This window comes from Amia ocellicauda, chromosome 3 (genome assembly GCF_036373705.1).
Source record: "Amia ocellicauda isolate fAmiCal2 chromosome 3, fAmiCal2.hap1, whole genome shotgun sequence".
In the NCBI taxonomy this organism is placed as follows: Eukaryota; Metazoa; Chordata; class Actinopteri; order Amiiformes; family Amiidae; genus Amia; species Amia ocellicauda.
The window spans coordinates 591,997-614,058 of NC_089852.1; the positions used below are offsets into that span (position 1 = coordinate 591,997).

General features: G+C 52.2%; 2 protein-coding genes across 2 annotated transcripts; both read left to right on the forward strand.

Moving 5' to 3' along the window:
* The first annotated feature begins 530 nt into the window (after positions 1-530).
* Positions 531-12,949, forward strand: amt (aminomethyltransferase). Its single transcript, XM_066697560.1, has 9 exons — positions 531-749; positions 7,748-7,915; positions 8,760-8,840; positions 9,209-9,340; positions 9,450-9,528; positions 9,748-9,893; positions 10,019-10,199; positions 10,397-10,552; positions 10,758-12,949. The coding sequence occupies exons 1-9, from the start codon at positions 636-638 to the stop codon at positions 10,940-10,942; spliced, it is 1,242 nt and encodes a 413-aa protein (XP_066553657.1). The 5' UTR covers positions 531-635; the 3' UTR covers positions 10,943-12,949.
* Positions 12,950-13,537: 588 nt separating this feature from the next.
* Positions 13,538-21,839, forward strand: ifrd2 (interferon-related developmental regulator 2). The gene is made up of 11 exons (XM_066699127.1): positions 13,538-14,002; positions 15,699-15,761; positions 17,493-17,609; positions 18,004-18,088; positions 18,320-18,444; positions 18,632-18,789; positions 18,987-19,040; positions 19,148-19,326; positions 20,956-21,064; positions 21,187-21,321; positions 21,792-21,839. Exons 1-11 carry the CDS (start codon positions 13,960-13,962, stop codon positions 21,837-21,839), a joined length of 1,116 nt encoding a protein of 371 aa, XP_066555224.1. The 5' UTR covers positions 13,538-13,959.
* The last annotated feature ends 223 nt before the right edge of the window (positions 21,840-22,062 follow it).

A 22,062-nucleotide genomic window follows, 5' to 3' on the forward strand; every position in this document is an offset into this window, starting at 1 on the left:
GACACAAATGGAAATTGGGCTTCAAGGCATTCAAGACAGAAAACAGGAGACACTTCTTCACACAGAGAGGCGTCACGATCTGAACAAACTCCCCAGCGATGTGGCTGAAGAGACAATGTGGGAACATTCAAAAACAGACTGGACAGGATCCTTGATCACTTAGTTATTAATGGACACCAAACGAGCACGATGGGTTGAATGGGCTCCTCTCGACTGGACACTTTCTCATGTTCTTATGTTCTTAAGAGATTGTAAAAGTGCAAAGGCTGCTGATCTGATGAGAAAAGTCGCGCTGTATAAAAGACTGCAACACCCAGAATACATTGACAATAACCCATGAACTTTCACTTCATTTTTTAATAACTTCCAAAGTTACAATGAGTTTCGGGGTTGCTTTGATCTTGCAGTGTGTCTTTATTGATGAATGCCACCAGAGAGGATGTTTCTGAAGGCATGTGTCTCTACGTCAGTTGCTGCACACTTGTTTTTGTTGTGTTTTTCATGATTTCAGAACTACACTTCCCAGGGTGCATCGCTCCCAGCGCACAGGAGTTGCTGCTGCTCTGCACTGAGGGCGGATTTCGGGTCCGGAGTTCAGAGCCGCTCAGGAGTTCGTCCGACGCCGCGACACAGACATGCTGCTGCGGGCGATCGCGGGGGGCCGGGCCGGCCTCGGGGTCCGAGTCCCGACGGGGATCCTGCGGCTTGTGGCGCCGACAGTGAGGCAGGAGCGGCGGAGCAGCGCGGAGGTAAATCTAACCGGCTGAAACGCGCCTGTGGAGTGTGAGTTACACAGGGTACAGTGTGTGAGTTACACAGGGTACAGTGTGTGAGGTGTGTGAGTTACACAGGGTACAGTGTGTGAGTTACACAGGGTACAGTGTGTGTGGTGTGTGAGTTACACAGGGTACAGTGTGTGAGGTGTGTGAGTTACACAGGGTACAGTGTGTGTGGTGTGTGAGTTACACAGGGTACAGTGTGTGTGTTACACAGGGTACAGTGTGTGTGGTGTGTGAGTTACACAGGGTACAGTGTGTGAGTTACACAGGGTACAGTGTGTGTGGTGTGTGAGTTACACAGGGTACAGTGTGTGTGGTGTGTGAGTTACACAGGGTACAGTGTGTGTGGTGTGTGAGTTACACAGGGTACAGTGTGTGTGGTGTGTGAGTTACACAGGGTACAGTGTGTGTGTTACACAGGGTACAGTGTGTGAGTTACACAGGGTACAGTGTGTGTGGTGTGTGTGTTACACAGGGTACAGTGTGTGAGTTACACAGGGTACAGTGTGTGTGGTGTGTGAGTTACACAGGGTACAGTGTGTGTGGTGTGTGAGTTACACAGGGTACAGTGTGTGTGGTGTGTGTGTTACACAGGGTACAGTGTGTGTGAGTTACACAGGGTACAGTGTGTGAGTTACACAGGGTACAGTGTGTGAGTTACACAGGGTACAGTGTGTGGTGTGTGAGTTACACAGGGTACAGTGTGTGTGGTGTGTGTGTTACACAGGGTACAGTGTGTGAGTTACACAGGGTACAGTGTGTGAGGTGTGTGAGTTACACAGGGTACAGTGTGTGAGTTACACAGGGTACAGTGTGTGTGGTGTGTGTGTTACACAGGGTACAGTGTGTGAGTTACACAGGGTACAGTGTGTGTGGTGTGTGAGTTACACAGGGTACAGTGTGTGTGGTGTGTGTGTTACACAGGGTACAGTGTGTGTGGTGTGTGAGTTACACAGGGTACAGTGTGTGAGTTACACAGGGTACAGTGTGTGTGGTGTGTGAGTTACACAGGGTACAGTGTGTGTGGTGTGTGAGTTACACAGGGTACAGTGTGTGAGTTACACAGGGTACAGTGTGTGAGTTACACAGGGTACAGTGTGTGTGGTGTGTGAGTTACACAGGGTACAGTGTGTGTGGTGTGTGAGTTACACAGGGTACAGTGTGTGAGTTACACAGGGTACAGTGTGTGTGTTACACAGGGTACAGTGTGTGGTGTGTGAGTTACACAGGGTACAGTGTGTGTGGTGTGTGTGTTACACAGGGTACAGTGTGTGTGGTGTGTGAGTTACACAGGGTACAGTGTGTGACTTACACAGGGTACAGTGTGTGTGGTGTGTGAGTTACACAGGGTACAGTGTGTGTGGTGTGTGAGTTACACAGGGTACAGTGTGTGTGGTGTGTGAGTTACACAGGGTACAGTGTGTGGTGTGTGAGTTACACAGGGTACAGTGTGTGAGTTACACAGGGTACAGTGTGTGTGGTGTGTGAGTTACACAGGGTACAGTGTGTGTGGTGTGTGTGTTACACAGGGTACAGTGTGTGTGGTGTGTGAGTTACACAGGGTACAGTGTGTGTGTTACACAGGGTACAGTGTGTGTGGTGTGTGAGTTACACAGGGTACAGTGTGTGTTACACAGGGTACAGTGTGTGTGGTGTGTGAGTTACACAGGGTACAGTGTGTGAGTTACACAGGGTACAGTGTGTGAGGTGTGTGAGTTACACAGGGTACAGTGTGTGTGGTGTGTGTGTTACACAGGGTACAGTGTGTGAGTTACACAGGGTACAGTGTGTGTGGTGTGTGTGTTACACAGGGTACAGTGTGTGAGTTACACAGGGTACAGTGTGTGAGGTGTGTGAGTTACACAGGGTACAGTGTGTGTGGTGTGTGTGTTACACAGGGTACAGTGTGAGTTACACAGGGTACAGTGTGTGAGGTGTGTGAGTTACACAGGGTACAGTGTGTGTGGTGTGTGAGTTACACAGGGTACAGTGTGTGTGGTGTGTGAGTTACACAGGGTACAGTGTGTGTGGTGTGTGTGTTACACAGGGTACAGTGTGTGAGTTACACAGGGTACAGTGTGTGAGTTACACAGGGTACAGTGTGTGAGGTGTGTGAGTTACACAGGGTACAGTGTGTGTGGTGTGTGTGTTACACAGGGTACAGTGTGTGTGGTGTGTGTGTTACACAGGGTACAGTGTGTGAGTTACACAGGGTACAGTGTGTGTGGTGTGTGTGTTACACAGGGTACAGTGTGTGTGGTGTGTGTGTTACACAGGGTACAGTGTGTGTGGTGTGTGAGTTACACAGGGTACAGTGTGTGTGGTGTGTGAGTTACACAGGGTACAGTGTGTGAGTTACACAGGGTACAGTGTGTGTGGTGTGTGTGTTACACAGGGTACAGTGTGTGAGTTACACAGGGTACAGTGTGTGTGGTGTGTGAGTTACACAGGGTACAGTGTGTGAGTTACACAGGGTACAGTGTGTGAGGTGTGTGAGTTACACAGGGTACAGTGTGTGTGGTGTGTGTGTTACACAGGGTACAGTGTGTGTGGTGTGTGTGTTACACAGGGTACAGTGTGTGAGTTACACAGGGTACAGTGTGTGTGGTGTGTGTGTTACACAGGGTACAGTGTGTGTGGTGTGTGTGTTACACAGGGTACAGTGTGTGTGTTACACAGGGTACAGTGTGTGTGGTGTGTGAGTTACACAGGGTACAGTGTGTGAGTTACACAGGGTACAGTGTGTGTGTTACACAGGGTACAGTGTGTGTGGTGTGTGAGTTACACAGGGTACAGTGTGTGTGGTGTGTGTGTTACACAGGGTACAGTGTGTGTGGTGTGTGAGTTACACAGGGTACAGTGTGTGTGTTACACAGGGTACAGTGTGTGTGGTGTGTGTGTTACACAGGGTACAGTGTGTGAGTTACACAGGGTACAGTGTGTGTGGTGTGTGAGTTACACAGGGTACAGTGTGTGAGTTACACAGGGTACAGTGTGTGAGGTGTGTGAGTTACACAGGGTACAGTGTGTGTGGTGTGTGTGTTACACAGGGTACAGTGTGTGAGTTACACAGGGTACAGTGTGTGTGGTGTGTGAGTTACACAGGGTACAGTGTGTGTGGTGTGTGAGTTACACAGGGTACAGTGTGTGTGGTGTGTGAGTTACACAGGGTACAGTGTGTGAGTTACACAGGGTACAGTGTGTGAGGTGTGTGAGTTACACAGGGTACAGTGTGTGTGGTGTGTGAGTTACACAGGGTACAGTGTGTGTGGTGTGTGTGTTACACAGGGTACAGTGTGTGAGTTACACAGGGTACAGTGTGTGTGGTGTGTGAGTTACACAGGGTACAGTGTGTGTGGTGTGTGTGTTACACAGGGTACAGTGTGTGTGAGTTACACAGGGTACAGTGTGTGAGTTACACAGGGTACAGTGTGTGAGTTACACAGGGTACAGTGTGTGTGGTGTGTGAGTTACACAGGGTACAGTGTGTGTGTTACACAGGGTACAGTGTGTGGTGTGTGAGTTACACAGGGTACAGTGTGTGAGTTACACAGGGTACAGTGTGTGTGGTGTGTGTGTTACACAGGGTACAGTGTGTGTGAGTTACACAGGGTACAGTGTGTGAGTTACACAGGGTACAGTGTGTGAGTTACACAGGGTACAGTGTGTGTGGTGTGTGAGTTACACAGGGTACAGTGTGTGAGTTACACAGGGTACAGTGTGTGTGGTGTGTGAGTTACACAGGGTACAGTGTGTGTGGTGTGTGTGTTACACAGGGTACAGTGTGTGTGAGTTACACAGGGTACAGTGTGTGAGTTACACAGGGTACAGTGTGTGGTGTGTGAGTTACACAGGGTACAGTGTGTGTGGTGTGTGAGTTACACAGGGTACAGTGTGTGTGGTGTGTGAGTTACACAGGGTACAGTGTGTGTGTTACACAGGGTACAGTGTGTGTGGTGTGTGTGTTACACAGGGTACAGTGTGTGAGTTACACAGGGTACAGTGTGTGTGGTGTGTGAGTTACACAGGGTACAGTGTGTGTGGTGTGTGAGTTACACAGGGTACAGTGTGTGAGTTACACAGGGTACAGTGTGTGAGGTGTGTGAGTTACACAGGGTACAGTGTGTGTGGTGTGTGTGTTACACAGGGTACAGTGTGTGAGTTACACAGGGTACAGTGTGTGTGGTGTGTGAGTTACACAGGGTACAGTGTGTGTGGTGTGTGAGTTACACAGGGTACAGTGTGTGTGGTGTGTGAGTTACACAGGGTACAGTGTGTGAGTTACACAGGGTACAGTGTGTGAGGTGTGTGAGTTACACAGGGTACAGTGTGTGTGGTGTGTGAGTTACACAGGGTACAGTGTGTGTGGTGTGTGTGTTACACAGGGTACAGTGTGTGAGTTACACAGGGTACAGTGTGTGTGGTGTGTGAGTTACACAGGGTACAGTGTGTGTGGTGTGTGTGTTACACAGGGTACAGTGTGTGTGAGTTACACAGGGTACAGTGTGTGAGTTACACAGGGTACAGTGTGTGAGTTACACAGGGTACAGTGTGTGTGGTGTGTGAGTTACACAGGGTACAGTGTGTGTGTTACACAGGGTACAGTGTGTGGTGTGTGAGTTACACAGGGTACAGTGTGTGAGTTACACAGGGTACAGTGTGTGTGGTGTGTGTGTTACACAGGGTACAGTGTGTGTGAGTTACACAGGGTACAGTGTGTGAGTTACACAGGGTACAGTGTGTGAGTTACACAGGGTACAGTGTGTGTGGTGTGTGAGTTACACAGGGTACAGTGTGTGAGTTACACAGGGTACAGTGTGTGTGGTGTGTGAGTTACACAGGGTACAGTGTGTGTGGTGTGTGTGTTACACAGGGTACAGTGTGTGTGAGTTACACAGGGTACAGTGTGTGAGTTACACAGGGTACAGTGTGTGGTGTGTGAGTTACACAGGGTACAGTGTGTGTGGTGTGTGAGTTACACAGGGTACAGTGTGTGTGTTACACAGGGTACAGTGTGTGTGGTGTGTGAGTTACACAGGGTACAGTGTGTGTGTTACACAGGGTACAGTGTGTGGTGTGTGAGTTACACAGGGTACAGTGTGTGAGTTACACAGGGTACAGTGTGTGTGGTGTGTGAGTTACACAGGGTACAGTGTGTGTGGTGTGTGTGTTACACAGGGTACAGTGTGTGTGAGTTACACAGGGTACAGTGTGTGAGTTACACAGGGTACAGTGTGTGAGTTACACAGGGTACAGTGTGTGTGGTGTGTGAGTTACACAGGGTACAGTGTGTGGTGTGTGAGTTACACAGGGTACAGTGTGTGAGTTACACAGGGTACAGTGTGTGTGGTGTGTGAGTTACTCAGTCACGTCCGTTGTGCTTTCCTTGGCTGTGGAAGAAACGCACGCGTGTTTGTTCTGCATGAGATGATGGCAGTGCCAGCTGTCCGCGCTGCCCAGAGCAGCAGATGCCCGGGTTTGGCCAGGGGCAGTGCCGAAACGCAGATGACGAAAATAAAGAAAATGGTTACGTCCGTGTAGCGCAGATGTCCGCAGATCTGCTTGGCTCCACCAGTGGGATCGCTGGGATTCTGCAGATCTGTGCAGAACTGCGGGAATCTGCTCAAACACGAACTGTTCTGGACAGGCAGCTGACACACTGGGCCACACCTGCGCACGCACAGACACGCCGCGGTGCGGGGCTCCCCTGAGGAGGGCATGGCCCCAGAAAAGAAATGCACAGAAGGGGAGGCACATTTAAACACAAGTCAATGAAATGTTTATTTTAAAAACATTTAATATGGCGTCATACCTGTGTGTTTGAAAGAATGTGTTTGTGATTTTACTATGACGTTGAGCCGCTCAAAGCCGCTCAGACACAGAGACGGAGAGAGCGGCGGAGGAGAACCCGGGCTGTGTTGTGTGGGCGGTGACTGTCAGACACCAGTCTTTAGTTGTGTGCAGTCATGGTGTTTGCAGCTGTTGCACCACCTTTGCTGGCTTCCCCTTTTCACTGAGAGCAGTGCAGACTGTCTGAAGGGTTGCCAGTGAAGTAACCACGGCTGGGTTTTGTGTGTTTTGTTCTGCCTAATCAGCGCCATTATCATCCTGTCACACTTAAGCTGTGAAACAGATTCTGCTGACTCCCTGAATTTGACCCATGATGTAAATTCTCTACACGCACCATGTCCGAACCCCAGCCCGGTCGTTTTAGATGAAGCCGGGCTGTAGGACCTCGCGGAGTTCATGTCAAAGTCCATCCCGTGAATGTCAACGAGCAGGAAAGACATGTTACCGCTTTAAGAGTCTCTCAACTTTGACGGTTGTGGGAACACTTCCCAATCCCCCTCTCTGTGCACGAGTGTGAGTGTGTGTGTGTGTCCGTGTCCGTCCCCGATAATGAGCCCATTAAGAAGCAGAGAAAGCCAGGCGCTGCGGGGAATCAACTAGCCTGTATGAATAAGAGGAGACGCATCCTCTCTGGCAGCAGTGTTGTTTTTGTGTTTGGTTTTTTGCTGTCGTTGCGTGAGACGCAGAGATCGGACCCCTGGACCACACGGCCCTGGGGAGGCACTAGTCGTAGCCAGTTTGTATTCGTTTGCGTTGGTGTCGATGGAGCAAAGGTTGCTGTCTGTCCCCGGCGTGGGCTGAACCTTGCCCTGGCAGGGAGGGCTGCTTTATCAGTGCCCTGGCTTTGAGTCCATCTCTGGAAACGGATTAGATTAGCTGCTATTATTAGTATTATTTCCAACTATAAAAGACTCGAGTTTGGTCTGTTTCACTGCAGTGCACAGCGAGTGGACAAGTGCAGACTTGACGAGTGGAGCCCCAGGTATGAGCTAACGGGAGGCGGGGCAAAGAGAAGTCGCAGTAACACAGTAGCAGTGTGTAGTACACAAGCACACAGGAGCATCAGGATGCAGATTAATGAAGTGCCTATTTAAAGTGCATCTCTCCCCGTGTCGCAGGGCGCGGTGAAGAGGACGGAGCTCTACGAGTTCCACCGGGCGCAGGGCGGGCGGATGGTGGAGTTCGCTGGGTGGAGCATGCCGGTGCAGTACCGCGACAGCCACATCGCCTCGCACCTGCACACCCGGCAGCACTGCTCCATGTTCGATGTCAGCCACATGCTGCAGGTATGACAGACACACACTCACTGACACACATACACAGACACACTGACGCTGCAGGTATGACAGATACACACACACACAAGCTGCAGTTACGACACACACACAGACATGCTACAGGTATGACAAACACACATACACAGACACAGACACACTGACGCTGCAGGTACGACAGACACACACACACACACACAAGCTGCAGTTACGACACACACAGACAGACCCACAGACACACACCCACACACACACACTACAGGTACGACACACACACACAGTCACCCTGCAGGTACAGTACACAGACTGGTCCACATCACCCAGGCCATCAGAGTTTTAAGAAACAAAAAAACAACCCAAATGAGTTTGTCGTCTCTCACTCCTCCTGGTGATGTTGACACCAGGGCTTGATTGAGTTAAGAATTTGCCACAGATACAGTATAATGAATTAATTACACGCCAGTTGCAGCCCAGTCTTGCCCACCTCCTGTACCACAGGGACCCTCTTTTGGTTGTTTTCGCTTCAAGGCCATTATCATATAAATAAATCATATTTAATATTATGATTATTTAATCCGTATTTAATTAGTCTTTGTATAATATAGCGCCTTTACTGAGGAATTGCTGCTTTATAGAGAGAACGTAAACGGGAAATAAGTCCCTGTTTAAATGAAGCTCATATATGGGGAAGTCTCATTGCACAGGTACTGCTTCTTGGAGTTTAAATGTGGAAGTGAGCACAACAAAGTGGCTTCTGCACTGAACAGCAGCCTGCCAGGCTGTGGGGGGGGCTCTGTGCAGGAGGGTCCCTGACCCCTGACCCTAGCTGAGCTGAACGCCTTGTGTTTTGCTGCAGACCAAGATCCATGGCAAGGACAGAGTGCGGTTCATGGAGTCTCTGATCGTGGGGGACATCGCAGAGCTGAAGGACAACCAGGTATGGAGTGAATTCAAAATGTGACCGAGCGTGATTTCGGGGTGCAGGGACAGCTAGGGATGGTCTGTGGGCTGCGATCAGGGTGTTTAAATAAAGAGTCATTTAGCAAAAGTGCACATTTTAATGAAGTGATGAAATGAGTTATGTCGTGGCTCTGGCTGGGGTTCGAGCACCAGTGAACTGCGGCTCTCGAACGGTCCGGGTTGCGTTTCACTGAGTGAACTGAATCGGGTGTAGAGATGCACTGGGTTGGCTTGACATCATGGTCTTGGGTAGGACCAGGGTTTAGGCTGTCATCCTGGTGTCTCGCCCTCCCTCACTTTGCTTCGCCTCTCTCTCCCTCTCTCCCTCCCTCTCTCCGTCCACAGGGCACCTTGTCTCTCTTCACCAACGAGAAGGGGGGGATCATAGATGACCTGATCGTGACCAGGACGGACCAGGGCTACCTGTACGTGGTGTCCAATGCCGGCTGCTCGGAGAAGGACTCAGCCCACATGCAGGTGAGCCCACGGAGCACGTGGCCGCAGTGAAGCTTGACCCCGTTTAGACGCGACCTCCTGAGGGAGAGAGCCTGCGATGCCCATTCACTAAGTGTGTCGTTTCTCTCAGGACCGGCTGAAGGAATTTCAGTCCGCGGGTCACGACGCCTCGCTGGAGTTTCTGGACGAGAGTCTGATCGCGCTGCAGGGTGAGTGTCTCGTGCCGAGGGGTGAGCGTCTCTGGGTGAGCGTCTCTGGGTGAGTGTCTCGCGACGTCCCTGTGGGGTGGCCGTCCCCGGGGTCAGAGGGAAGCTACTTAGTCCCTACTTTTCTTTTTCCTTTTCTTCAGTCTTTACTTTATTTCCTCTAATATACATATATAATTAATAATATATAATGTGAACTTTGTCCCCTGTGGGTCTCCGTAGGTCCCTCCATGTCTCGGGTCCTTCAGCCAGGGTTGTCTGATGACCTGAGCAAGCTGACCTTCATGACCAGCGTCGTGACCACCGTGTTCGGGATTCCCGGGTGCCGAGTGACACGCTGTGGTTACACGGGGGAGGACGGCGTGGAGGCGAGTCTGTCTGTCCCTCCATTCGTCTGTTTGCCTCTCTCTCTCCCTGTCCCTCAGTGTATCAGTCTCTATCCATCTGTGTGTCCATCTGTCCGTCCCTCTGTGACGCCGCTCTGCTCCCACAGGTCTCGGTGCCGCGGGCGTCCGTGGTGGTGCTGGCGGAGAGGCTGCTGGGAGACGGCGAGGTCAGGCTGGCGGGGCTGGGGGCGAGGGACAGTCTGCGGCTGGAGGCGGGGCTCTGTCTGTACGGCAGCGACATCGACGAGACCACCACCCCCGTGGAGGCCAGCCTGGTGTGGACTATAGGTGCTTGCCTTGACCTTCACCTCCATCATAGTCAACTCCCTGTGCCTCCGCATAGTCTTCTTCATATCCTTATATATTGAATACATCTATACTGCGGTACATGACTCCCGGGGGCCCCAGGGCCACTATTCCCAATACAGACTGAGGGATAGAGATTGGACCGATACAGGCTGACCCCCCCTCATCCCTCTCGGCAGGGAAGCGGCGGCGCGCGGCGATGGACTTCCCCGGGGCAGCGGTGGTGGTGCCACAGATCAAGGCCAAGCCGCGGAGGAGGCGGGTGGGGCTGCTGTCCACAGGCCCCCCCGTCCGCCAGCACACCCCCATCCTGAGCCCTGACGGCCAGGTCATCGGTGAGTCGAACCCTCCGGCGCCGTCCGCCTCTGCATGTTCCTGTGTGTGTACGTGTGCACTGAGAGTTCACTAGTGTGTGTGTCTCTCTCTCTCTCTCTCTCTGTGCTCCTTTTCTTCTTCCCTCCATCCTTGTCTCTCATTTTCTCTCCCCTCCCTCTTGCATCCTCTTCCACACTCGTCTCTCCTCTCTCCTCCCTCTCTCAGGGGAGGTGACCAGCGGCTGCCCCTCACCCTGCCTGAAACAGAACATTGCCATGGGGTATGTGGAGGCGGCATTCAGCAAGGTGGGCACCGCGGTGCGCGTGGAGGTGAGGAAGAGGCCGGTGGACGCCGTGGTCAGCCGCATGCCCTTTGTGTCCACTCACTACTACACCGGCCAGGGGAATTGACCCCTGACCTCTGGCCCTTGACCCCTGACCCCGGCCCACTGACTCCACCCCCAGTGCCTTCCCCTTCCACTTCAGCCCTGACGCCTGGCGGAGTGTGTTATTGACTGGTGTGCCAACAGAGGGCAGTCATGGCTGGGGTCCTGAGGACAGGCACGTTTACAACAGTCTAACCTAATACTGATCATTCTGTTTGTCTTCTTTTCTATATTTGCTTTCAAAATATATCATTTACGTATCAGAACTTGGTCCAAATTTGCCAAAACAGAAACAAACTACTTCATGTTGTAGAAACCAGGACGTGTTTGTTTTGTTAACCACTACCTAGTAATCGGGCATCCTTACAGCCGTGGCCCCAGCCTCTTTATGTGGAAGATCTAAGAAATAAATAATCAGATCTACCTGATGTTTGCCCAAAGGCTTGCGCTCTACACTGCCGTGTTGTCGAGGGCGGGGGGATTGGTGCGTATCGGTTACACGTCCTGGGAGATCACGGTTGACAGGTTGGGGCCACTGCCTTCCAGGATTGTGACCTGACTGTAATTGTTGAATTGTCTGGCGTGGTTTTGCATTCCCTTCCTGGTCTGTTGTGCGTTACCCACAGAGACGGCTGATCAGTGGAGAAGCTTCAGCTCAGTGTCTCCAGAAACCCTTTTACTGGTGTTAATTACCAACCGCCCCCTACTGATAACATTATCAATTACAGCAACACACCTGTCTGCCTTGAATTCACTCGATCATCTCCTGCCAAAAAAGAGCCGAAACTAAAGCAGGTTCATAGATTTCTGTTTGTTTGTTTCTTACTTTCAATCTAGATTAATTGATCTGACTAACGTGACTAAACGTGTTCGAAATCAATAACGGAGAGATGCGCTGTGGAACTGTGACGAGTTATTCTGATATGTATTTTTATAGATTTTCTGGTGTCGACCGTGTTACAGCTGTAAACGCAATTTGTGTTGTGTGCAAACCCTTAACCAGGTTATAAAGATTCTTCCTGGGGCCAGGGAAGTAAAATCGGACAGTGAAACAAAGTCCTTGCCGTTCTGTAGAAACCGCGTGGATTAGTGTGACTCACTGACCTGCCCTGTGCAGCGATTCATGTACAGTAGCGCCGAACCGCATGAAACATGACTCAGGGCGTCCCTGCTCTTCATTGTTCGCCGTAAACCCAGCTCTTTTGTGTTTCGGTTGCAGACGGGACTGTGCGCTTGCAGATCCTGTTCTCCTGCAATTGCCAGCGAGGCTGCTGACGCATTGTAGTTTAAGAGTCGATTGTTTCTGTGCAGGTGCTCGCGATTGCCCTCAACCTCCGATTAAAGGGGACTTTACCAAGTGTGAATCCTATAGCAATTTTTCAGTTTTATAATGATTTACTGAATAAAAAAAAAAATACAGCACCACACCTTTCGCACTTTACTCTTAACTGATCCTATTTTTCCCCAATGAGTTTGCTTTGCTGCCAGTTAACTTCGGTAGAACTGTGTTGTCATTTTCCTTTTTACGAAAACAAACAAGCTATCCTGTGTAAGCGGTACACGGTGCTCTCTGGACGCGGTCTGGCTTTCACTCAGGATCGATAGAAAACCCTGGCTGCTGTCAGATAACCTTCAGTCGTGTCGTCCCTGTCAGGGGATCTGCTGACGTGAAAGCCGATCTGATCGTGTCTTACGAAGAAATCGAGAGAAGAATGCAAGTGAGGGCAATGATGAGGGCCGGGGAGGTTGTGGATGATAAAGAGTGAGGTGCCACTGGACAGGAGCGCTGTGCCCAGTAATAAAGTGAGTCCCCCATGTCAGGAAATCCATTAATTTCCACTGTGGCTATGAGCTCGTCTCGACAGCAACAAACCGGTTGAACAGGCGTTGTGACATCATTGTGTTTTGTGTGACTGAAATGGTGTACGGTCCTGAACTGATCCTATCTCTGTATCCTACCTACATTGAGTTTATTTTCTGTGTTTCTAACATGTTGTTTTTTAATCTAATAAAGACAACATTTTTAGAAGTGGTTATGGTTTTGGTTTTACTTTTGAAATAAAAGCCATTCATTTAATCATCAGTCATAATAAAGTGTCCCTTTTAAGCATGACTGCTAATGATTTATTGAAGTTGACTAAAACGTTTAATATGTAACAAACACACATGAATCCATTAAAAGGCAACACAATCACTATCAAAACGCAATCTCTGTTTCTGGTTTGGTCAGTTTGTTTCATGATTGTCTGAAATGGGGTTTAAATCAGTCCAACAACCAGGAAGCGTCGCGACAGGAACGAAAAACACAAAGCGGCTCCCGACGTCAATCCCGTCACTCTTACGTCACGCAGGTTAAAGACGCCGCTGTTACTGGGTTGTTTAGCGGAGACTGCCTTTCACATGCCGCAGAACTGCACATACCAGTCATCCCATTGGTGGAGCAGCGCAGAACTGCGGAAATCTGCGCCACACGAATGCGACCACAGTTCACTGGTGCCGTTCCGGCCGCCTCTCTGCACGCCGGGAATTGTAGTCTCGATCACGGCGGCTTCCCCGGGCGCATCACCCGTGAGCCCCGTTTGGCAAACCACAACTCCCAGAAGCGCCCGCGCCGGGGCCTTTGTGAAGCCGGCGTGTGCTGCGCGCCGCGTCGTCACTGAGGAGAAGATGGTGGAGTTTGCGGCAGCAACGTGCACGATCCTCCGTCCCAAACTCCTCGAAAAGCATCTGCCCTCGCAGCCCGGCATTCGGTACCGGCTACCCGGAGACAACCACAGATAATACCGCGTTCGAAGCGGGAAGAGAGCCCCCAAACCCGCAGGCGAGCGCACGGTCGAGGCCACACGTCTGGCTCGCTTCCCCGGAGCGGCGCGTCGTGACCCGGTTGGCGGGGGAGCCGGAGGTCCGGTCGGGGACAGAGGCGCACGGAGAGGAGGGCTCCGGTCCGGCCGCCGTCAGGGGGCACCTCCACCCCCAACACCCTCCCCTCCTGCCCGGCACCGGTGACAGCGAGGCCGAGAGGGAGACGGCGGGTCTGGCGCCATGCCGAGGAACAAGAAGGGGAAGCGCGGCTCGGGCAGCCGGGGTGAGTCGACACGCCAGCAGCCGGTCGGGTGTTTTTAAATGCATTTCCTGCACCCTTTTAAGCCGTGTTGGTACACGTAAACAATGGCGGCCCGCACAAGTTGACCGAGCCGGGACACGGGAGTGCAGGTCGAGGAAGCGGCTCCATATGGGCGCTGAAGCCGGGGGAGGGTTTACTCCGCTGGGAGAGGCTGGGGTCTGGAGGGGGCCTTCAGTGACGCGTGTTAGTCCGGGTGGGTTAATGGGAGCAGATGTCGGTTTTCAACCCAAAAAGGCAGCGCTTTTACCTGTTGCTGGACAGCGTCAGGTGTCCGTGACGTAGGGACGTACTCGCGGTGGGCTGCAGTGTGAGGGTCGGCCAGCGATTGAAATGTGACCGTGATTGGATTAATCAGCCGCCGCGGAAAGTATAACAAGGGATAAGTGCATGGACCCCCCGGCCGTGTTTTCAGTCCTTCAGTGAGACTATTGATCAGTGCCCTGCCGCTCAATGACGGGCGCATAGGCGGATGACTAGCTGACCTCTGGATTGCATTGGACGCATTTCTAGTAAGTCCTCTCGCCAGCCTTAAAGCCCCAGTCCTGGGTGTCGAGGGGGAGTTTTTCAGGATCACATGCCACTCGTGTAATATCTGCACTGTCTCCCTGTGCGCATCACAGCGGGCTGGGTCTGTGCACTGTCGATAAGATAGACCTGGGCCGATTGCGAGAGTGTAGTAAAGTCGGAGTAGGTCAGGTTTGGCACATGCTCGCTGTGTTGCCCCCGGGCAGCCCCTCACAGGGGGGGCACTGCACTGTATTGGCATTGAATGGCCGATGGCGTCCGATTGTTCCAGTTTTTGGAAGTGTGGTGCAGAAATGCATCTTTCTGCTGGTGCAAACGTTTTGATTTGTGTGTTGGTGTCTATAGGAATGTCCAAAAGCACTGTTCTGTGTATTCTTCATTATTATGAAATGACAGGTTTGAAAATGACCAACAACAATGAAACTGCAGCGGGAGGCTTTTGTCATACATGGTGCTGAAATAATGAGATGACTCTCTTTCATGGTCGTCTTTCGCCCCCGCTTTGCCGTTTAATGAACAACAGTGGAAGAAAAGACCGTAAATAAATACTGTTATTTGGTGAAGCCAGATCGATGCTCCATTTTGTAACTGTAATGCAAGCGTCAGTGTCACAGACTCTGCTCATTATACAGAGTGCTAACAGAGTTCATTTACCCAGGCGCCTGTGCCATGAAAACTGCGCCGTGGAGCAACAGACTCCGTCCACGTACCCATGGGACCTCTGGGGTAACTCGGACACGATACCCCTCTGGACACGGGACGGCTTCATGCTGCTGTTCACCTGCTCTGTCTGTGTGTCCCCCTCATCATGGACAGACTCTGGTCTCCGAGTTGCTCCCTGGGGGACACAGGCGATGTCCACGGGCCACACGTCCCCCAGGGTCCCGTCCACGCGTGTCCAATATTCTCACTCCGCACCGCGCTTGGTTTCGCATGTCACCGTTGTTTGAAAGGGTCGTCCGCCTTTGGAGTAACCCGACACGGTACGAGAACAGTCACTTAAAAATCGACCGCAGTGAAGAATGAACTTGTGTGTCCGTGAACTGAAGCGCGCCGGCCTCGCGTGTGTCGGGGTCCCGCTCTGGTTGTCTTACTGTGTTTTTCTCCCTTGTCTCTCTCGCTGCCCCCCCAGGCTCTCTGAGACAGGAGCTTCTCCAGCTACAGCTGTCTGCCAAGGCAACGCTGCCCTGTAAAGGTACTGTGGACCCCCCATCCACATCACTGTGTCTTTACCCCCCTCCTCCTCCTCTGCCTCTTCCTCGTCTCCTCACCGCACGGCTGCCGTTACCGGTCCCATCTCGGCATGACCGGCCCAACCTCCATTCATCCCACTTTGCCTCCGCCTGCCTGAGCCCCGGCACCCCGTTCCATCTGTGCGCTGCAGTCCACCCCCCCCGCTCTCCCACGCATGAACGGCCATGCTTGCCGACCCCCTGACGCTGCATGGCAGACTGCCTGGCCCGGTTCCCCCTGTGTGTCTCGTGGTTTTCATTGTGCTTTCACACCGCACGCTCGTTGACTGTTCTTCGATGGAGCCCTCCCGCTCGGGCTGGATTGGGTCGGTTCGGTTCGGTTCGGTGGCCTCCTGAGGGGAATGTTGATTTGTTGTTGTTCGGTTCATAGGTACACATGACACCCTGCCACAACACACTGGACACGACCTCAGTGCCTCTTCACAGACAGCTGTTTGTTTACTCTGGGTCTTGTGTGTAGCAAGCCTAGAGTCCAGTCAAGCTGCTTCTGAAACACCGACTCTCCACAGGAAGTGCCCTCTGCTCCTGGGCCGGGAGCGGAGATGGGGAGGCCATGGCTACTGTCTGCATCGTCCATGATGTCTGTAAATACCCGGGGCAGCTCCCTCTCTGGATCTGTTTTTCACCTTCTTGCTACTTGTTTTGTGGAGCCGAGGGCAGCGTTGTGAGTCGGGCCTCAGCTGGGATCTGTAGCGGTTCTTGGAAGTGCGGGTTGGGGTCAGCGGGGCCGGCGTGGGAGGCGGCGTCACGTGACCCGGCCCTCTGGCGGGGTCTGCGCCTCGGCAGAATCTGATCCACAGTCGCCCGATTCCAAATAGCTAAGCTTCCCCAAGAGACCAAGAGATGAAGTGAAACCAGAGTCTCTTCCCTCACATGTGCTTCCTCAGCCTTTAATTTAAGTGTTTTACTAAATGTATTTGTATTTAATTTTATTAGTTGTCTGTTGCGGAGGCCGAGTTTCGGTTGGGCCCTTCTGTGTGCTTGTGAGTGAGTGCGGCAGCCTGGCAGTGAACTCTCACCCAGTTACTGAGAGGTCAGGGGAGGTCGTGTGTGTGAGCTTGAGGGATTACAGAGTGCAGTCGTGTGATTGGAGGCGTGTTTTGGCGATTGAGGCCGATGCACACATCTATTACTAACGGTGCACGGTAAGCCAGGCTGGACAGCTCGGTGCTCAGAGGAGGTACTGACCCAGCCCGGACTCGACCACGAGGGAGTCTCGGTTTAACTGCTGGCTGTTACCATCTAAGGATTACAATCGTGACTCTATGTGGCTTCTCTGGTCGGATCCCGTCTGAGCCGGCGGTGCGTGGCTTGTGCTGCAGTCGCGGTGCGGGCAGCCAGACGCTCGTGTGTGAGGAGGTGGGGGGCCCGTGTCAGCAGCGTCGGTAGGGGAGAATAGCCTGGGCTGTTTTTGGAGCCGAGTCCTGTAGATAGATCTCGTGTGACGGACCGATGCAAACAGCTGAGAGAGACCTGCCCCCCTGGCGTGCCTGGGATGTTGAAACCCAATTCCCTCACTGGCAGAGAGGGCAGAAGCACAGCTGCACACTGTACACACAGTCACTAATACCTTGTCCCTCACCTCCTCTTTCTCCTTGTCCCTTCCTCTCTCCCACTTCTTCCATTCCCCTTCCTCCTGTCTCTCTCTCTCTCTCTCCCTCTGTCTGGGTCAGGTGTGCGGAACGGGGTGAAGGTGGAGTCGGGGGCGAGTGACGATGAACTGGCCAGTGAGGTGCTGAGCCACTACAGCAGCGCCAGTGAGGGCGCCTCGGTGCAGGAAGAGGGCCCTGGTGAGAGACCTGTGCTTTACTGTACTGCACAATACTACACTGTACTACACTACACTCTACTGCACTGCACAATACCGCACTGCACTACTGCACTACACTGTGCTGCACTGCACTATACTACATTATACTATACAACACTGTAGTGTACTTGAGCTGCCTCCAGTGCAGGTGTTTTATAAACTCCAGGCCGTTCACGTTTTCAGTTTATTCTCGTTTAACAGAACAGAATATATTGTGCAGTGTTTGCTACGATAACAAACAAACCGAAGAACACAACTGAAATGTGGGCTGGTGGGGCTCTGTGTGTTCACATACGAGACGCACAGAGAGAACAGCCGTGCTCTCGGGTTGGAGCGTGGTGTTCAGTGGGCTGAGTGTCGAGTCTTTCCTGCAGGCAGTGAGCCCGTGGACGAGCAGAGCGCTCAGGAGGAGGCGGAGGACAAACTGAAGCAATGCATCGACGACCTGATGGATAAGAGGTAGGCTCCCCCGGCCCGGCCGAGCAATGTACTGGCCCGTCATGCTTGTAGAAGTCGAGGGAATCAGGCAGCGGCGTCTCAGTCCTGGAAACCTGCTGGAAACGGAAAAACCCTCTTCGGTTACTGACGCACGTTCAGGGTTTTACTTCCTGTTCTCTTCTGTCACATCTCCATCACTCCTCAGTGTATTTTCTTTCTCTCTCTTTCTCTCTCTCTCTCTCTCTCTCTCAGCGTGAAGACCAGGCTGGCCGCCCTGGAGAGTCTGCGCCAGGCCTTCTCCGGCCGGCTGCTGGGAGACTTCCTGCTGGAGCGCCGGCTCACCCTGAGCGACTGTCTGGAGCGGAGCCTGCGCAAGGGTGAGGGGCGGGGCTGCAGAGCTGCTGTGGGGCTGGAGGGGGAGGAGGTGGCTGGGGAGCATAGGATTAAGTTACTATGGGTTTACTAAGGGGTCATCTGGGTGCATGTTGCTGGAAACGACACTCCTAACTCTCTCTCCCTTTTTCTTCCTCCCCTTTTTCTCCCTCCTCTCCATCCCTGTCCCAGGCGGAGGGGAGGAGCAGGCGGCGGCGGCGCGGGTCAGTGTGCTGCTCTGTGTGCAGCTCGGGGGTGGCCCGGAGGGGGAGGAGGGTTTTAAGACCCTGCGCCCGGCCCTCTGCACCGTCCTGAGCGACAGCTGCGCCAGCATGGCCGCCCGGCACAGCGTGAGTGCCGCCCGTCTCGCACCGACACGCGCACTCTGTGTGCGCGGCCCTCTGTCACACGGGGCCCTCGGGGGGGCCTGGGGGTTCCTGACGGGTAGCCTGTTCGGGTTTGAATCGGCCTTTTATCTCATTGTGATGAGTCCTGCCGGCTGCAGTTTCTTATTTAATTTCCGTCTCTCTCCCTCCCCTCTCTCCAGTGCGCCACGGCCTTGGGGATGTGCTGCTATGTTTCTGCTGCTGATGATGTGGAGGTGAGACTGTTTGTACACACTTCTGCTCGTGTGGCTGTGCTGGCACTGTTTCTGCTGCCGGGGGGGTTTGTTCTGTGTCTAAGGGATGTCTGTCTGTACGTCTGCAGGATCTGTGCAAGTCTCTGAGCCACCTGGAGAGCGTGTTCACCAGCTCCTACCCCAACCGCGACGGCGTCCTGCCCGCCCACAAGCCGGGCACCCTGGCGCTCCACTGCGCTGCCCTGCAGGCCTGGGAGCTGCTGGTCACGCTGTGCCCGGCGTCGCGGCTGCGCACCCTGCTGGACCAGTGAGTACCTGCCCCCCCGTCTAGGGCTGGATGCTCCAGAATCTCGATTAGTTCAGTTGTTAAAACAGTTGTTAAATCCCCAGTGGAGGGAGAGGAGACTGACCTCTGTCCTGAATATAGTGAAAATGTGAATAAATTAAAATATAAATGCAAAATCATATCGTTTAAATATTTGTATTGTTCATATTTTAAATATAATCAGTGTTAAGTTTTTAGTGATCGTGTCTCTTGGTGTCCTTTACAACATCCTGCCTGGCAGTGCAGGCAGGGCCCTGTGAAACCCGTCATTATTCTGAATTTTCGGAGAACGTGTTTTATAAGTTTGTACTCAGTTTGTGATGTTCAAGCTGCAGGAAACGCTGGAACATTAAGGTATGAGCAAATGGGCCTCATTTCCCCACAGAACAGGATTTAAAAAGCCCTGTTTCAATCCCAAACCGCTTGTATTTTTTAAAAGAATCTAACTATATATCCATGAACTACGTTATAATACCATTGTAATATATTTATAGCGTAAAAGTATATATATACATGTATATAAGAAAATTGCATTTGAAAACAGTTTGCTGAGCCAAGTTTTCGGCAGTGACGTCACAAGTGCAACACACAAGATCCCCCCAGTGAGGCGATGTATTAATGTCACATTTTTTTCAAACGTAAAATAAAAGATTTTCTGCGATCGACGGATCATGCTGAGATTTGTGGGGCTCACTGCACCCCCGACAGCTTTTCAAATGCCGTAGACGTCGCGATGTGGTTTACCAAGCAGCACAGATTAAAAACCGTCTGAAGACAGTCTGTACAAAGAGAACAGAGAAGAAATGTAACGACAAAACAGAGAGCCTAGAGGCGGAGGGGGCCGCGGTCCGGACTGTGCGCCGCCTTGTGAGAAGCAAGTGTCGTCGGAAGACGCGAAAAGCTGAAGTGACCGTTTGCGTTTCTGACCGATTTAATGTTTTAATAAATTTTATTTGTCTCCTTACATTAGTGTAGTCCTGTAGCCACAGAAAAAGAATTTCTTCTAAAGACCCCCCCCTTCTGATTGACATGGGCTGCGTCCCAAATCACACACTCGCTCCTACACCCTTCGAGGAGTGCACGCTGTGCTGGCGTGAGGAGGGTGGAGGTGAAGCTAAAAGCGTCTTTGCCTTTGACGGAAAAAGTACCTACGCAGTACATCTGTCTCTGTATTTAATTAAAATAATAATTTTGAAATGCATTGTTCGTTACCATCAGCTAGTTTTATAGGATACTACTTCGGTAATTGGTAGGTGCCGACACCTTTTTTGGCTGAACTTTCTAATCATATATTTAAATCATGATTAGATACATAATTTAACAATTTCTTCAATTGTCTAGTTGCATTACATGACATTTTTATGCACCGCCGCTGCCATATTGTTGACTTGTCTCCGGTTTCAACGCACAGACTTCTGGGACTTCAGCGCTAAAACATTCCGCATCAGTGCGCTCTTTTGTTCACTCGCTTCCCAAGGGATTGGGACACCACCACCGAGTACTTACACCCCGCAAGGGAAGGGAACGAGGGAGCGAGTGTGCGAATTGGGATGCAGCCTTGGCTAGAAACGCTGTTCACGGCTCGTGCCTGACCCTCTCCTCCCCCCCTAGGCACCTCCCCAAGCTGCAGGCCTGCCTGGCGAGCAGCGACGTCGACTTCCGCATCGCCGCGGGGGAGGCCATCGCCCTGCTGTTCGAGCTGGGGAGGGACGTGGACCAGGTAAGAGCCGCTCTGGCCGGCGGGGCGACCCGGGGGCGTCCCGGGGGCGTCCAGCACTGTCTGACCCAGCGCCTCTCTCTCTCGTCTCTCCTCTCCCTGTGCGTCTGCGTCCCCCGCGGCAGGACTTCCTGTTCCAGGACACGGCCGAGCTGTGTGCACACCTCAAGGTCCTGGCCACCGACGGCAACAAGCACCGCGCCAAGGCGGACCGGCGGAAGCAGCGCTCCATCTTCAGGGAGGTCCTGCACTACATCGAGGTGAGCGGTGCCGGGGCCACGGGCTGCGGGCTGGACTGGGCCTCGAGCCTCACATCGGGACCGGCCGGTGCAGTGTGTTGAAATGTGAACATAAGACAGTGTCCAGTCGAGAGGAGGCCATTCGCCCCATGGTGCTCGTTTGGTGTCCATTAATAACTAAGTGATCAAGGATCCTATCCAGTCTGTTTTTGAATGTTCCCAAATTGTCTCTTCAGCCACATCGCTGGGGAGTTTGTTCAGATTGTGACGCCTCTCTGTGTGAAGAAGTGTCTCCTGTTTTCTGTCTTGAATGCCTTGAAGCCCAATTTCCATTTGTGTCCCGGGTGCGAGTGTCCCTGCTGATCTGGAAAAGCTCCTCTGGTTTGATGTGGTCGATGCCTTTCATGATTTTGAAGACTTGGATCAAGTCCCCACGTAGTCTCCTCTGTTCCAGGGTGAGGTGTGTAACCGCTCTTTCTCTCTCCCTCCAGAACGAGGATTTCACGGAGGAGAAGATCCGATTCGGCGTTTTTATTTAACATCGATGACATAAAACAGCCGCTGGGGAGAGGAAATAAAATCACAGTCTAGAGAATGTTTATAGACATTTTAAACTGTTCAAATTGTGGATTGATTATTTTACTCTAATTTATTGAGTGGGAGACCAGCAGTGATTTTTAAAAAGGAAAATTAAAAAGTTTACAGACTTTGGGTGCGGGGGGGGGGGGGGGGGAGGGACAAACCCTTTTGTAGTTTTTCTAT

Bases quoted from the DNA above. Each gene is read 5' to 3' on its own strand.
- amt (XM_066697560.1), top strand. From the start codon at position 636: ATGCTGCTGCGGGCGATCGCGGGGGGCCGGGCCGGCCTCGGGGTCCGA. The intron at 750-7,747 runs GTAAATCTAACC...CCCGTGTCGCAG, and splicing joins AGCGGCGGAGCAGCGCGGAG to GGCGCGGTGAAGAGGACGGA. The intron at 9,894-10,018 runs GCGAGTCTGTCT...CTGCTCCCACAG, and splicing joins CGGGGGAGGACGGCGTGGAG to GTCTCGGTGCCGCGGGCGTC.
- ifrd2 (XM_066699127.1), top strand. From the start codon at position 13,960: ATGCCGAGGAACAAGAAGGGGAAGCGCGGCTCGGGCAGCCGGG. The intron at 18,089-18,319 runs GTAGGCTCCCCC...TCTCTCTCTCAG, and splicing joins GACGACCTGATGGATAAGAG to CGTGAAGACCAGGCTGGCCG. The intron at 21,322-21,791 runs GTGAGCGGTGCC...CTCTCCCTCCAG, and splicing joins AGGTCCTGCACTACATCGAG to AACGAGGATTTCACGGAGGA.